The following is a 16,941-nucleotide window of genomic DNA, read 5'->3' as shown; positions in this document are numbered from 1 at the left end:
TTTTTCTTTTTCTTTTTCTTTTTCTTTTTCTTTTTCTTTTTCTTTTTCTTTTTCTTTTCTCTTCAGCTTCCTTTTTGAATGTCATGTTGTAAAGAAATGCATGCTTTCTTTCATGTTCACATTATTTTGCTTGAGAAATTCTAGTGCCAGTTATCTGGACATGAGAACACGTGCTCCATGAGCTCCTCAAACATCTCTGGTTTTGCAGATATCAATGAGTGTGAAATTGGAGCCCATAACTGCGACAGACACGCCATATGTACAAACACAGCAGGAAGCTTCAAATGTAGCTGCAGCCCTGGCTGGATTGGAAATGGCATCAAGTGCACAGGTGAGGGTCTTATGCATTTGTATTTATTTGTAAGGTCAGACAAGGTTCTAGCAATTCTGAAGAAAACAATACCACACCTATAAAGTGAGAAGACAAATGGTTATCGAACTTGTTAGGTTGATTTGGCACGATCTATTGGAGGACAAATTCTCCATCATGGTAACTGTGAAATCAGCATTATCTCATATTTGGCTTATGAAACAATGAGAACAGACTGGACCATGGAGAGAGATGTTTTGTGCTTGAGGGCAGCTAATGGGAGGCAGTGAGGGGCCTCCTGGTGCTCCCCATAGAAACAAGGTACAGGCCTTAGTACTGAGTGCCCTGGAGCTTCCTCAGTCACAGTTACCTTGTCAAACTTCTTTGATGGGCTGGAAATAAGCTGTTTCCCACTTTTTCAGTCAGATGGCCACACGTGTGTGGGTTTTATTTTATGGAAGATTATTTAAAGTAGAGCTTCTGTGTTCCATACACTATTTAAAGTTGTATTCATGTGTGTTTTTTAACTAATGTTTTTTGGTTTTTGTTTTTTTTCCTCCCTTTTTTATTGTTTTAAAGATCTGGATGAGTGCTCCAATGGAACCCACATGTGCAGCCCACATGCTGACTGCAAGAACACGATGGGCTCTTACCGCTGCCTGTGTAAAGAAGGTTACACTGGGGATGGTTTCACTTGTACAGGTGAGCTGTCTGAGGAGAGCAAAGGATGAACTCCAGTGATACCATGCAACCCAAGTTAGTCTATGATCCAATACACAAAAATGGCTTTTAAACATCTGAAATTTTCAGTAATAAGTCATCATTGATTGTCTTCTCCTTCACCTAGGTTGCCATTGCTTAAAAGAAATACTATATATTATACATAGTCTAAATCAATCACTTTTTTTCACTTGATAAAAGTGAAAAAAATTGCTTTCCTTGTTAGTTGAAGTAAGTGGCAAAATTATTAAAATAATGCTTGATCATGTAATTTGACTAGTTAGTAAACTAGTCCATTGGCTACTCACCTTAATTCTTAAATAATAGGGCATATGCATCAAAATTACTTAATAAAATTGCCAAAAAATGTTTGTCCTTTCCACAAGTGAGTGTGTGATGTCTGTCTTCTTTACTCCATCATCCTGAGAGCCGGTGTCAGGATGCACTGCTGGTGTGTAGAATGAAGAAAGTAGCTGCTTCTGAAACCTCATTTTATAAACTGTAAATGAGATTATAAAACTTTGCTAGAGAGATGCTTCCCACCCACACTTCAGTCTTCTGCTTTGAGGAACAGCTTAGCTCATGGGTGCTTAGTCATGAGGAGCCCTGCTCTTGCACTGAGGGCCGCAGTGTGCCCGGGGGTGCTCGCTGGAGGCTGATTCTCTTTGGAGCAGAGCTGTGTGACAGAGCTGCTGGGCCAGGTTTTCAGCTGGTGCAAATCAGCAGCCCTCTATCAACTACAGCAGGTTTTTAGAGCATCTGAGAATCTGGATTATCAGGCTTAAGGCTGAATTTGAATCATTCCAAATTCTAAGCAGACCCTGGGATTCTGTTTAATTCTCTCAATATAATTTCATCTTGAATCTGATTCAGCTTCCTCAGTGGCCTTCCTAACCCAGTGCTCTTTGTTAATTTCCTGTGTGATGATTTCCAGGAGTCTGTAAGCTGCACCCTTCAGATGGAGTGCTTACAGAGTTTCTGCATTCAGTAGAACTTTTTTTAAAATTTGGATACTTTATTGTTTGTGAATTCAAGAGGTGTCTGGGACTCAAACTAGAGCACTCAAATGTTCTGTAAGCCCTCTGCCAAAGTGTGCAGTGTGCAGCATTCCCCCTGGTAGGTGATTTTTGATTTACCAGCCATGGACTTCAAAACTCCCGCTGCCAGCCAGACTCTGTTGCAGTAAGGAGGTGTTTGTGTGATGTGTAACATTTCAGCTAGAGAGTCAGGGCCATGATCTAGCTGAAGGTGAGTGGAGTCCAGTAGCAAGGCTGTTTTTCTCATCAGCTGTTAACCTGCAGTTTAGTTCTGGTGAAGTTCTTTTCATGCCACTTTTTGTCAGTGTTTTGATGTTTGGCATGGAGAACTGCCTATTACCATATGTTTCCTCACTGCATAGTAAACCTATTTTTTTTTTCTCAATTACTGCCTCTAGGCTTTGCTGTAATAGAAACAATAACTGTAATAAATTTCACGTGCTCATTCTGAGTCTAAATTTGACCCTGTGTACTGCCTCCAATTGTTGTTAACTGTAGCTATTCTAGGAGTCTGTGCCTCTCTGATTTTCCTTTTGATTAGAAACTGTATTTTCAACATGTCAGGAATATACAGAGCTGTTACATGTAGTTACCTCTGCACATAACTAGATTGCAGTTTCTTCTGCACGTGTTCAGATATAATAGAATAATTAAAATGCTCAGAACAGTGTGTGCTTCAGCTCAAATGTTGGTGAAAAAACCATCTTCACTGCTAATTTGCAATATCCCTTCCTTTTACAGACCTTGATGAATGCTCAGAAAACTTGAACCTCTGTGAAAATGGGCAGTGCCTCAACGCCCCTGGAGGGTATCGCTGTGAATGCGATATGGGATTTTTGCCAAGTGTAGATGGGAAAGCATGTGAAGGTAATTCTCTGTAAGCTTTAAACAACTTTCAACAAATTCTGCCTTAATAGTGTTTTATGTTCCAATTTTTTACAATTGTTTGCTGTTGTGGTTGTATTGAGAACTGCATGAAAATTTTCAATAGTAGTTGCTTTTCTGCAGTTTATTTGTTCTGGACCTCTAGATGTTCATCTACCTGCTGTATATAGAGAGAACAGCTTTTCAAAGCCTATCTTACGATACATTATTTTGGGGTCTGATTAGTGATCCAAATGGCACTGATAGCTGCCATTTCTTCTTGATCATTTATGTCCAGTTCTTCATTTTATTCAAAACAATTAAACAGAAGAGGTTGTTACTTCGCACTGGTATGTATGAAGCTTAAAAACAGTGATTTGGTAGCCGATACAATGAACATGCTTTGAGGGCTTCTGTGAGGTGCAGAATCAGAGTGTGAAGCCTTGCAGGAAGTTTGTATGACCACAAAAAAAAATCCTGTATGAATATTTGTTCAGTTTCGAAAGTGAGCTGTCAGTTAACAGTTTACAGCTCGTTCATAAGAGCTTTGCATCTGCAAAGATTCAAAACAATCAAATAATAAACATTACCAACATGATTAAGGTCACAGATTTGATTTGAACATTTGAAATCCTTATTTGGTACACTACTGATCAGTTAAGTCAGTCAAGAAGATGCAGCCTTATCATCTGACATAATAACCCATACCAGCTGGTGTTTGATGGAGTTCATAAGTGCATCACTATAAGTAAGATTTTTCCCCTTGAAACATGTTCTGTGTATTTTTTAGTAACCTAGCAAATGAAGTAATTTGAGAGTGATTTTTTCTTTAAACTGAACCAATATTAGGTTTTGTAATGTTTCATGAAACAATTTACTTTCAAACCTTTTAGCTCAGTTTAAATAGCTTTTAGAGAGGCTAGCTCCTGTTGCTAAAACAGACTTGCCTTCGTGTCTCAGATGTGTACACTAGGTGCAGTATTTTAAGGTCCTTTGTAAACACACACTTTTTTACTGTATCAGATCAGCTGTTCTTGCTGCAGTGCATGTGGCATTCAGTAAACACTGAATCAGACTCAGTGATTTGGAGGAAAGGCACAAAAGTGCCTGCTTGCCAAACTTTAGATCTGTCAAATGGAGAAACCTGAAGATGAAGTTCACCTTTAGGCACAGGCTTTTCCCTTGCTGGTGTCCAGCTTTCTGCAGATGACTGCTGATTTATAATAAACTTCATTTTATTAAGGCACGTCTTCTGCTACGTTTAATATTGCTAATTGTCAGATTAGCCCACTAATAAGGTAGGATGGTTTCTGGCATAGCTTCCAGAGATGTTAGAAGGAGCCTTTTTCCCAAAGAATCATTATGGATTAGGTTCCTTAAGCTCCAACATAAATCGTCCATGTTACTTTTTCTTGTCTTACACGGTGTGCAGCAGCTGTTGTCTTCCAGATCCATGCTGCTGAAAATTTTTGCAATTCTCTGTCTATGTGTAAAGAAGATCAGGAAACCTCATATTTTTCCCCTCCTGTTCCTTAATCAGATATTGATGAGTGCTCACTTCCTAACATCTGTGTCTACGGTACTTGTCATAACCTCCCTGGACTCTTCCGATGCGAGTGTGAAGTGGGCTACGAGTTGGACAGAAGTGGTGGTAACTGCACAGGTAAAACTTGGAACAGCATGCTTTTTCATCTTCTGTTAGTGCCACAGTCAGCTCCTTTTCTTTTAAGAAGCTGTACAAATCAAACTGGATATAGGAAAATGCAGACTTCCCTACTGTATAACACAGGATTCTCCATACCTTTTTAATGCTTCTCTTTAACGTTCTTTGTCAACCTCTGATATCCCCTTAAGAAGGGGAAAAACGGATCAGAGAGAACCCCTCTGGCAGAGATGTGCTGTGCCTTGTACAGTACTTCACAATACTGGATGGTAAGCTATGGCCTTGTCTTGTATTTTTCCCTTAAGTAATTTTTTAGTACTTCATGTGAATCTTGTTCATAGACTGATTTTTTTTCAGGAAAAATGCTTTTTTTTTTCTTTTTCCTATGAAATTATGAGTTCATCTCAGACCACTGTTCTTCTGAAACACCTGTTTATTTTTTAGAGCTTTCTGGAGATCAGTATGTCATAACTAATGGATTTGTGATGGTCAGCATATGGTACGTGATATATCAATGGTTTTTAGTGTCCTCGAGTATTTGTTTACCATGTGCTGTTTTTTTCTTGCAGATGTTAATGAATGTGCAGACCCTACAACCTGCATTAGTGGCACGTGTATCAACACTGCTGGTAGCTACACCTGTGAGTGCCCTCCTGATTTCGAGCTGAATCCCACCCGAGTTGGATGCGTTGGTAAGGGACCACTCCTTGTGTCATTTACAAGTGAAGTTCCCCAGAGGGACTGCAAGCCTCACTGCTTAGGAATAAAGTCCCAGATCATGGGAAAGGCCTTGATCAGGCTCTTCAATTCCCACCCCACTGCCCCTGGCTTGGAAGCTGTGCAAGGGCAGCAAGAGCATGTCCAGAGCTGATGCAGCATGCCAGCAGTGCCCCGCTGCCAGAACCAACCCCTTGGGGCTTGTTAGAGCTGTCCACAATTTACAGCAGGCAGGAGACAATTTTAAAATTCAACAAACTTAAGCCCACATCCAGCTGGCCCCAAGATGGCAGGCAAATGAAGTTGTGGCATGAAGCCACCCATGCTCTTGGAGCACTGAGTGCACTTGGCTAGGTGCAGCTTCATGACCAATGGAAATGCTCTTGTATTAGGCTCCAACTGCTTAGTAATCCTAATATTTCTTTTGGTTTTGTTTGTTTAAGAGGGTGTAGGGATGCTTCTCAAATTTAAATATGTTTGAAATGCCTAACATTTAGTAGATGCTTTCCTACTTGTAAACTTCGAGTAGAGGAGAAAGCAGTGGATATCTGGAACTGGAAGGATGTACAAATGTGGGGGAAAATGTGAGTGAAAATGAGAAAAAGCTTGACTGAACTGCCCTTGGTCATGATGAATAAATTTCCTACTTTGTGAAAGGTCAAAAAAACCCAAGGAATGGGGCACCAACAACCTACCTAAGTGGGAAATGCTGGGCCCCCCTGGGCAGCGCAACTCACTTGCTTTGGTGTCCTGCAAGAACTGGGAGCCATCTGTAGGTATCCCTCACCCTGAGAGGATGTGCTGTGTTTTGCTCTCTCCTAAGATGTGTTTGTCATTATGTGCCCTGTGAATAGATACACGATCTGGCAACTGTTACCTGGACATCAAAACGCGGGGAGATAACGGTGGCACCTTCTGCAGCAATGAGATTGGAGTGGGTGTTTCCAAGGCCTCCTGTTGCTGCTCCCTGGGCAAAGCCTGGGGAGTTCCCTGTGAGCACTGCCCACTGGTGAACACAAGTAAGTCTGCTCTTCCTGGCTTCAACACACCAATGTGTTTGTTGGGTTTTTGCCTAATTTAGCCAGGTAGCTCAAATACTGGTGTGCATTTATTGTGGACATGCAGAGGACAGGCTTCCACTGGTCTTAACCAAAAACTTTATTGGTCTTTGAGAAAGATTATTTAGTCAGAATATTATTATCACTTCTGAGCAAGTTTGCTATTACACCAAAAACTACATTATGAAATGGAATAGCAGATGGTGTAACAGAGTAAACCTAATGTCTCCAGCTGGTTAGTTTGTAACTTTACATTTAAATTATCTGTAATAATCTGATCCATTTTCAAAAACAATTGTTCTGAAAATGTTTCTACTATCATGTGCTCATAAATTTGTTTTGTCTTCAGCTGAGTATAAGGTTCTTTGCCCTGGAGGGGAAGGATTCCGACCAAACCCTATTACAGTTATATTGGAAGGTAATGTTTGCAATTTCCTATATTTACATGTCTGAAATTGTGAAACTCTATAGTGAATTTTGGGTTGTTTTTTTTCATGGAAAACATTAATGAAATGTTTATGGGTTTGTTTGGACAGATATTGATGAATGTCAAGAACTGCCTGGACTTTGCCAAGGAGGAAAATGCATTAATACATTTGGTAGCTTCCAGTGTCAGTGTCCATCAGGGTACTACTTGAATGAAGAGACTCGAGTGTGTGATGGTATGGAGCTTTCACTTAACTAGTCTCTTGCTTTATTCTTTGAAAATAGTGACAGATCACTGTGCAGAGAATTAATCTTCCTTGAAAAGGAGCATAACCAGACTAAGCAGTGTAAAGCTTTAGGGTGGGAAAATTGAGCAAGTTGAAGTCTTGCATTGAGAGTGTGACAATTCCTTTTTGACTATGTTGAAATATATGCAAATTTTGTTTAAAATGATATTTTGATCAAAACCAGAAAACCGTACAATTTTTTCTATAAGTAAAGCAAATTTGCTAACTGGCTATAAAAAAATAGCTGTTTGTTAATGGGCAATGATTAAGCAGTCAGATAAAAGAACAAACTTTCCCCATGAATCTGGTGGGCTGATGTGTCCATGTATTTTTCCACTGCTTTTTTTACTCCTGCTGATCTAGTGGCCAACTGAAAATATTGGTTGTACTGCAAAACATTTTCCTTTCCATAGCACAGTCAGTAGTATGTGTCACATGACGTGCCCCTCTCAGGGTGTGCTGGATATAAAACCTTAAGTAACCCATCAAGTTCTAAAATTTCTTCAGGCTGTCTTCAGTCTTCCAGATTGTTAATAATAATGTAGTGCCTATGATGTGCAAAACGCTGCAGAAATACAAAACATTCAGGCCCTAAATTAAGGCTGAACCAAAGTGCTTCATCCATATTGCGCTTACGTAGCTCACCAGAGGCTGAGTGGTGTGTCAAAGATACTCTAAAATTGTAAGGCTGGGGAAATATTTTCTAACTTTTGGGAACTGAGGTGTTTTGGGGATGGTGTGTTTGGTTTTGGTTAGATTTTTTCAAACAAAACTTACTCTCTTGATCAAGTAAATATGACATCTTGTGTTGGGAAAGTTGCTCACTTTCCCCAGTCAGGCAATGCTCAGTGGGAACTCCACAGGGAACTGCTTTGGTTCTTTTCCAGATACAAGAATCCAGAATGGAGGAGATCCTCAAATACTATTTTTGTGCAACAGGTGCAAAAGCCAAGTTGCTGTTTCTGAGCTACACAGATGTATCAGAGTTCCACCTTTGCATCACAGCCAGGCTTTCCATGGCCGCCTGTGCTGCCGCTTCCTTCTCTGTGGCTTTGCTCCACCATGACCTTCCTCAGAGCCCCTTCAGCTCTTCTCCACCAGTACCTTCCTACCTCAGGCGTTACTGAAACATTTTTGTTCTCAGAAGCACAATAAGAAAGCTTCTGTGGCCACTCACTCACTGCCTGTTTGTTCTCTCCTAGATGTGAATGAGTGTGAGACACCTGGCATTTGTGGGCCAGGCACATGTTACAATACTGTTGGGAACTACACCTGCATCTGTCCTCCTGATTACATGCAAGTCAATGGAGGAAACAACTGCATGGGTATGTGCTGGGGTTTCTTTAAAGCTTTATCTCTGTGCTTTGGGCCAGGGAGATCATCTTCCCTAAGAGTTGCCTACTGCATTGGCCTGAGGTTTTCTTCATTTTCACAGATATGAGAAGAAGTCTGTGTTACAGAAATTACTATGCTGACAATCAAACCTGTGATGGTGAGCTGCTCTTCAATATGACCAAGAAAATGTGCTGCTGTTCCTACAACATTGGGCGTGCATGGAATAAGCCTTGTGAACAGTGTCCTATCCCGAGCACAGGTACATTTTTGCATTGCAAAGCTGTCTGAAGGCCTTGGTAACATAGTAATTACTATTAGTGAGTGTAACACCATTAGAGATGTCTTTTTCTGCTCTTGTTTGTCTAAAATGAAGGGAATAGTTGTTTCTTTGTCCTGGTGATGATCAGCCCTAGTCACAATGAGGGCATGTGTTGAGTGGTTTGTGTCCATGCTGCTGGGTTGTGCCTCCCCTGTGCCAGTTTCACTGTCTCAGAGACTTCATGGTCTATATTGATTAATCCATCTCTTTGCAAGTGCTTGTTGATCCAGTGTTGAGGTGCTGACCAAGATTTTATTGGTACTGCTCCAACAAATACGGAGTCTGGTCTGCTCTGCCTCGATTGCTGTTTGCCATGAAGGGCCTTTGTGGCAGCCATGGGCTTACAGAGATACCTTGGAGTGCTCTGAGAACGATCTGTGTTGAGCAGCTAAATGTAAAATGTAGGAGTTTCTCTGCTAGCTGTGTGGGCATACATGACTCTTCCACAGTGGATAAGACTGCAGGACATCCCACTCTGGTTTGAGGTGGTCTGCTTCAAGAGCAGCTTTCTAGACACTTCATTAATTTCCAACTTGTAGTTCAGGTTTTTAGAGACAGATCTGAAGTTGTGTGCAAACACTGTAGTGCACAGGGATAGATATAAGCAGAGCAAAATAAGCATGTGAGCCCAACTGGATGAGAACCCAAGTGAGCTCACATGGTGAGTTTGGGAAAGGGGCTGCCTACCTCTGCATGCCCTGCAGGTGCTCAAAGAGTAGAAGAATTTTCTCAGCCAGAGGATATGATGAATTTTAGACTGTTGATCAATTCCAAATGCTTTAATCACTGCTTTCTTTTCCTGTTGCAGATGAATTCTCCACACTGTGCGGAAGTCAAAGGCCTGGCTTCTTCATTGACATTTATACAGGATTACCAGTTGGTGAGCTCTAATTTATGTTTTGAACTAAATTCCATGCTACCTCTGCCCAGGGAAGAGGGGAGATTTGTTTTCCCAGTTTTTGTTTTCATGGGAGGAATAACAATTAAACAGTGTAATGGAGTTCAACCCTCTGTTTAAGTCCAACTTAAGTGCAAACTTTCTGCCTGGCTGCTCCTAGCTGGCAGCAGTGATAGTTGCTGCTTGTAATCAAGGCAACGCACAGCTCCAAAGAAACTGTAATCTGTCCTACATGAGCAGGGCACAGATACTGAGTATGAGAGGCCTGGGAGTAAGGCCAACCAGCATTTGGTCTGAGAGGAACTGGGAGTCCTTCCTTCAAACTAAACCAAGATTTAGTCTGACATTTCACATCAGTGCCGCTGGGTATTGGTTTGACACAAAAATCCTTTTTTCTGCTCAGCTGGAATATTTCTCACATATGTTATTGTGTGTTACATTTGAATCGTGAGTAACAAATTGCAAAACAAAAAGAGGGAGAGAATGAGGAATTCTAGGACAAGGAATTGAGTAAATCCCTAAAGGGACTCCCTTTTGTTTTTATTCACACTAAAATGCAAATGAAAAGCAGATAATGTACCCTGTAACAAACAGAGATGGCATATAGGCAGTAATCAGATGCGTTAGCATGAAGCTGTTGCTGTGATGCAGTGTTTAGCTAGTTAGATGGAAATATTCCAGTAAAGTGGGGAATGTAATTTTTAAAGAGTTTCCAGAAATGTACGATATTTATTATTTACAAGGTCATTTCTTGGAAGCAAAGTTTCCCCTTCTGGCTATTAGCATTAGTCCAAATTATTACCGAGCTGATTGGGCCCCTCATCAGCATCAGCAGGGAGCCCTTGGGTCTTGCTGACACGCACAGGTAAAAGCTGCAGTGCAGTGTTTGCGTGTGTGCAGGGGTGTTGCAGGCTGCTCTGTCTGTGCTGCCACAGCAGGGAGCTGTGCAGTTCAGGAGCCAGTGGCAACAGCAGGGCTGTCCCACAGAGCCCACCAGTACATCCCAGTGCATGCAGGCCTGTGCTGAGGCTAAGGCACACACAGCTTCTCACAGCTGTGCAAATCACAGCTCTCCCTGCTGCTTTGGGATCAAGGCTGTAGCACTCAGGCTGCTGCTTTGCACAGGGGTTACTCATGTCCCTTACACCTGCAGGCACAGGATCAAAGGAGAGCCCTTTCTGCAGGGGCAGTGCTCTGTGTACCTCTAATATTTGCTTGCAGTCCAATGATGTTACTCTCTGTTTGGGTTAAAGTTCTGTATAGTTGCTCCAGGTGTTTGTTTCAGAAACAGAAATAGTTCTATTTTTACTCATCCTGTGTGTCAGAGGACTCAAGATTACAGAATCTGATGTAGAAAATTAAGGGTTGGATCCAGCAGCAAAAAAACCCCCAAAAAACGAACAAAGCCACAACATTATCTGATGGAAACTCCTGTTAGCTGATCATTTCCCACCATATTCTATGTCTGGGTACCTCAGTGCATATGGCAATGTTTACTAAAGGCAGAGGCTTTGGAGGAGTCTCTGAACTCTCTCATGTCAGAATATTAAGATGTGTAAGGACCCAATAGGCAAGACATATAATTGTAATAGCAGCTGGGTTTTTTTCTGCCAAAATCAGTTACTTAACTGGTGTGTATATAAAGCACTGGCAAGCCCTGGCTGCCTGGCTTAATCAATCTAATTAATGGCATGTTGGCAGCACTTCAGATGTTACCTGTCATTGGCACTTTGAAACTGTTACATAAAACCTTGAAAGTCTTTTCAGATTAACAAGGGTAAAACAGTGCAAAACTAATTCTGGTAAGTGTTTGCATTCAGTCATGCTCTCCTGTATTAAACGGAAGACAGTTCCGTTCTCTCTCTGGCTCTTTCCAGTGACTCCACTGTAGCTCTTGGGAAGGTGATGAGATTCATCAGGGCTGTGGGTGGGAGACATGAGGAAAGATGTGATGCCCTGTGCGTTTGTCTGTAGCAGGATATACCTGTAGTACAGTGAAGAGTCAGAACCTGAGAAAGCGGGAAATGCCTATGTTTGCACGGTTTGGAATGACTCACTCACTGTTCAGTTGGGAACATTCTGATGCTTGCATTGTATGTTTGGTAATTATCTTAAAGGGTAAATGCATAAGGACATACTCTGCAGCAGAAGATTCCATGAAGTGCTCAATATAAGTATTAAAAAAAAAAATTATTCTTGCAGATATTGATGAATGCAGAGAGATTCCTGGAGTGTGTGAAAATGGGATCTGTATAAACATGGTTGGCAGCTTCCGATGCGAGTGTCCTGTGGGTTTCTTCTACAATGACAAGCTCCTGATCTGTGAAGGTAGAGTGCTCCTCTCAATCAGAGAAATGGTGTTTCACAAGCTGGCAACTCAGACACTGCCGAGTCAGAGCCCTGCTAGGCATCCTTAATGAGGGGAGAATACTGGTATCAGTGTAATATCTGTGTTAATTCAGACGTTTTGAATTCTTTTGCATAGAAAACACCACATTTTCTGTCAGACATCTAAGGCCTTGAAGGCACATGAGTCAGCAGTCATGGGAAGAAACATTTTTTTTCACATTTCACACTGAAGCCAAGAAAAAAACCGTACTCTTGAGTCAGATCATGAGCACTTTTTTTTTAATTCCAAAGTACTTTTTTCTAATGGAACAAATATTTTTGTAAAAAATATAAACAGATGTGTTTTTTATTTCCAGTTTAAACATTCCCTAACGTTGTATTAGTCACTGTAATGGAGAAACTGAAGATAGCATATGAATTGCTGTCATTCTCTGGTGTGAATTATGACTGCTGACAACACGGATGCTGCAGGCAAGGCATTGAGAGCTTTGAGTAAAAGCATCTTCTGTATGCTGCTTCTAAGTGAAACCCAGTTACATTTTTAGGGAGATAAAGTTCTCCTTTTGCAGCAGCTGAAGTAAGGAAAATTGATCCAAATTTTTTGCCTAAAGCTTTGCAGTGGTGTTTACATTGAAAGCTACTAATACCTGTATGCTAAAAAATGTGGTTTTGACATCTTTCCACTGCCAGCTTACTATAAAAATCAAATTCCTCTCTTGTCTTGACAGATATTGATGAGTGCCAGAACGGACCAGTTTGCCAGCAAAACGCAGAGTGTGTGAACACAGCTGGGAGCTACCGCTGTGACTGCAAACCTGGCTACAGGTTCACGTCCACGGGGCGCTGCACTGGTGAGTGCCTGCGGGGGCTGCACACACGAGGGGGTTTTAAAAGGGCCTGAGAAAACATCTCTCCTCTCCAGAAAGTTGGTATTTCAGGAGATGATCTCAACTTCAAGAGCTCTTTTCTTAAAGTCTTTTAGGGCGCATCCCATAAACATGAAGGCAATTCTAGGCCCATCCCATGGATGTGTAAGTGGGAGTTAAAAACCTAAGTAGGTGTTTGTCTTTCACTTTATCTCACCAAATACAAGCATTTTTCTTTAGCCCTTGTCATGTCTAGGAAGGGAAGACCATTTGATTCACTACCTTTCTGTATTTTCTGATTTTCATTATGATTTTCTTTATGTGTTTTAGCAATTTATTTTCCACTTGTATTTTTACAAGTAATTCACTGCTTGCTGCTGGAGTTTCTGCTGATAAGGTAGACTTATCTGCTTGCCTGTATGCAGTAACTAACTTGAAAAGCTTATTGTTGAATTTCCTAACTTTTATACAGATTTAAACAGGCCCCATAACATTATTTTTAAATACTCACTGAGTGGGACTGCAGTTTTTTAATCTATTTACTTTTTCTTATAATATCTTAGTCCAGAGAGGCATTCATGTTATCTTGCTTACTTGAAGAATTGGTGAGATTTTGAAAACTGCAGTGGGTCAAGCTGCTGTAAATATTATATACTATATACATTTCTGAACAACGTAAGAATTACAATGGAAGTTGGTAACATTTTCCTTGGGTTTTTGCTTCTGAGTACTTGAGTTTTAGGAAGTGCACTTTTCCCCGCAGTGCAGTTTTTCATTGTTTCATGTGACCCTTGAGGGAAAAGGGTGTAGGGGAAATCAGAACACTACTATGAGAACTAAAACTTTGCTTTGTTAAGCTATGCAGTGGCACATGTAAATATTCAATATGTTCCTAATGTAATTGTTGTTAAGGGTTCATTGCAGCAGTACAGGAAGAGCAAGGGAAGGTTCTGATATGGGTTACAATTCCAGAGATGAATTGGCACAAACAGTAATACTTCCCTGTATTTTGCTCTTACTTTATATTTGGTGAAAATAAAGTTACACAATTAGAGTAAAAATAAAAGTGGTTGATAAAGTATGTGATCCAGCAAAGGAAGGAAATTCCCAACCACTCTGCTGGGAGCAGAGAGTGGTAAGCACCTTGCAGTGTTGGATCAGCCGTGCTACTGCGTGGAAAACCATCACAGCTGAGTAGTTTATGTGCTGTTGAATCAAACCTGATTCATCACAGCCACAGTACTAGGAGCACTGCATTTATCTTACCTTCAAGATAGCTCTCTATTGTGGTAAAATAAATAATTTTTCTTATAAACTAGTTTTTGGCATCACTATTCATTTGCCCACAAAGCACCAGAGAGTCATAGGTTTTCCTTTGTCTCTGCTCTCCTGAGCTGTGAAGATTGGGAGTTCTTAAGGCAGCATTGGCTTTCCTTCTGCCTTCTTCAGACTGTAATTAGCAGCGGTGTCATCAATAACATTGGGAGAGCTTGGTCCTCAGTGCACACCCATCCAGAGTTACTCGCGGCCCCATGTGCTGTGCAGAGATCCTGGGGATGGGGCTGTCAGGATTGTGCATGTGCTGATTGTCCCTGTGCTAAGCACAGTGCAGGAGAGAGGCAGGAAAACCAGATTTAGTACATGAAGTCCTTTGCAATTAGGAACAACTTGACTCTTACTTTTGCAACAACCTGGGGACGGTTTGCTGAGAAACTGCATCTGCTCAGCTTAGATTGCATATAAAAGAAAATTACTGAACACTAGAGCCTAATCAATTTTAATAAAAGCTCATGGCAGCACCTGAGTTCTAATACTTTGGAGCTGCAGTATAGGAAGGAAGGAATCATATTGAATCAAATCAGCTCTTGGTGCTGGTGAGGTCAACAGAAACACCTCGTTTGAGTCATGTTTCTGATTTGTTGTGGAAAAAACTATGCCAGAGAGCAAACATTCTGTTTGTTAACATTTTATTTCATTTACTATTGATAGAATCCTGGGTTCTGCTTGAAAGCATTTGTAACAAGAGTAGCAGGAAGCAGTTGCCTGTTGAACAAGTGTAAGAGGTGCCCTGCTATTGTAAGGCAGCAATCACATGCTGGCAGGAGAGCTTGCCCCCTTCTGTGCAGAATTATACAAAATATTCTTGACTCCAAATAGCAGTTACCCTTCTTGCTGTTTGAGCTCTGTCCAGTTTATAGAATCACCACATTTCATGGATGCTGCAACACATATATGTGTACCTGTTTTATCTCTGCATGATGAGTTGATAAATCCACAGTGCCTTTTATCTCCCTGTAAGCCTGGTGAGAAAAGTGTGGTGTTCATCCCCCCCATCTCTCTCCATGAGTTGATCATACAATTTGTGCTACAATCAAATGTGGTTAAATGCAAGTAGGTGCTTTCATGAGAAGAATGCAAACTGTAATTCATGTGCCTTTTTCATACCTCTTGCAGTCAATATAGAGCCCTCAGACTCAGACCCTTTCCAATCTCATGCCATTAATTCTGCTTTTCAAAGCCATGGTGATATGATTTCCCTCCAGCAAGAATTGAGTTGGCTAAATATCATTTTTATGCTAAATTTTGTTCAGGTCCATTCATACTGGAAGAGGTCATTTACATGCAACTAAGCTCCTTTTCTGGGATTTACTTGGTAATGTTTTTGTCATTAATAAATTAAAAATACTATTTTAAGTCCTGCCATGCACTGGGTACTGTCTTGGTTGCTGCTAATGCATCTTTCCAGCCTTGTAGTTTAGAAGCCTTAACTTTCACTGCACCTCTTTGCTTTCAGATCGGAATGAATGTCAAGAAATTCCCAATATCTGCAGCCATGGGCAGTGTATCGACACTGTTGGAAGTTTCTACTGCATTTGTCACAACGGATTCAAAACCAACGATGACAGGACAATGTGTATAGGCAAGTATATCAAATTAACCTGAACTTAGGCTTCCAGTAAGGTAGTTACTAAGTCTGTCCTCTCTGTAATAAGGAGTTGCATTACAATAACTGACATTGTGAGCCATTTACCACCAAAGGTGCAAAACTGGCCATTAGAGATGATAAAAAGCTGATACTGAATGAAAACCATCTCATCAGAGTGAACCTTTAAAATTACATAGCCTGTCTAATGAACTGCTAATGCTTTCATTTTTGAGAAAATTATTTCATTCTTCTTAGAATTTTCTGGAGCATCTTGTTGCATTTATTCCTTTAGGCAAGGAATTTAGTAGATTACTATTGCAATGCAGCAGTTGTATACGGCCTACTTGGTAATAGAGGGAATGAAGGGTAGATTTCTTGCCAGAAAAGCACCTTTTTCAGAAACAGTCATCTTCATTAACAAGGGAATTTTGTATTTAACCCATTCACAGCTGTCAGCTGTGTGTTGTATGAACAAATTGAGATTTCAGAATGCTTCCAATTAACGATAGCTTAGACTTACTTTGGGAAGGCTGATACAGGAGCCACAGTAAAGTAAATGATTGTTGGACACTTGATTATTTTTGTAGATGTTAATATCAAGTGTGTAAACCTATGTAAAATTTTCTTTTTGGGAGACAGGACAATCTTTTTGCCTTCTATTCTGTCTGTTGGCAGTGGATTATTTCTCCTCTGTTCCTCTGTAGATATTAATGAGTGTGAGAGAGACGCCTGTGGCAACGGAACCTGCAGGAACACCATTGGCTCCTTCAACTGCCGCTGCAACCTGGGCTTCATCCTCTCGCACAACAACGACTGCATAGGTGAGGGGTGCTGAGAGCAGGCACGTGTTCCTGAGACTTGCTACTTCTAATAAAAGTACCATAACTACCATCTTCTCTTTTGCATGATCTGTGTGATTAAAGACAAAACCCTGTTTCTTCAGTCTCTTTGATTACGCACTGCTCACTTTCCTAGAGCCACTTGAATGTTGGCACAAGATACAGGAACATTTGGGTTTTACTCCTGCTCTGACAATTGTATAACATAGTCATTTCCCCTCACTTTTGAAATGGGATTGTGTTATCAGTTACTTTGTTGATATGGTGGAAGCAGAAAACTCACCTACCCAGTTTCCGTTGTTGCTGATGTTTCTGACATCTTTCAAT

At 40.9% G+C, this 16,941-nt stretch overlaps 1 protein-coding gene across 2 annotated transcripts in view; it reads left to right on the top strand.

Moving 5' to 3' along the window:
- The window catches only part of FBN1 (fibrillin 1), a 145,159-nt gene that overhangs the window by 108,219 nt on the left and 19,999 nt on the right, over window positions 1-16,941 (top strand). For both annotated transcript variants that reach the window (XM_042039062.1, XM_042039063.1), the window contains 15 exons: window positions 209-331; window positions 890-1,012; window positions 2,809-2,934; window positions 4,472-4,594; window positions 5,164-5,286; window positions 6,166-6,330; window positions 6,719-6,787; window positions 6,906-7,031; window positions 8,285-8,407; window positions 8,518-8,676; window positions 9,545-9,616; window positions 11,837-11,962; window positions 12,712-12,834; window positions 15,644-15,769; window positions 16,480-16,596. In XM_042039062.1, the coding sequence (XP_041894996.1) occupies window positions 209-331; window positions 890-1,012; window positions 2,809-2,934; window positions 4,472-4,594; window positions 5,164-5,286; window positions 6,166-6,330; window positions 6,719-6,787; window positions 6,906-7,031; window positions 8,285-8,407; window positions 8,518-8,676; window positions 9,545-9,616; window positions 11,837-11,962; window positions 12,712-12,834; window positions 15,644-15,769; window positions 16,480-16,596 (1,824 nt within the window). The remainder of the gene's footprint in view (window positions 1-208; window positions 332-889; window positions 1,013-2,808; window positions 2,935-4,471; window positions 4,595-5,163; window positions 5,287-6,165; window positions 6,331-6,718; window positions 6,788-6,905; window positions 7,032-8,284; window positions 8,408-8,517; window positions 8,677-9,544; window positions 9,617-11,836; window positions 11,963-12,711; window positions 12,835-15,643; window positions 15,770-16,479; window positions 16,597-16,941) is intronic.

This window comes from Corvus kubaryi, unplaced genomic scaffold, assembly GCF_017639235.1.
Source record: "Corvus kubaryi isolate FWS band 111438036 unplaced genomic scaffold, C.kubaryi_AGA036_p1.0 37394, whole genome shotgun sequence".
Classification (NCBI taxonomy): domain Eukaryota; kingdom Metazoa; phylum Chordata; class Aves; order Passeriformes; family Corvidae; genus Corvus; species Corvus kubaryi.
This window is presented reverse-complemented; position numbering and strand designations above follow the sequence as displayed.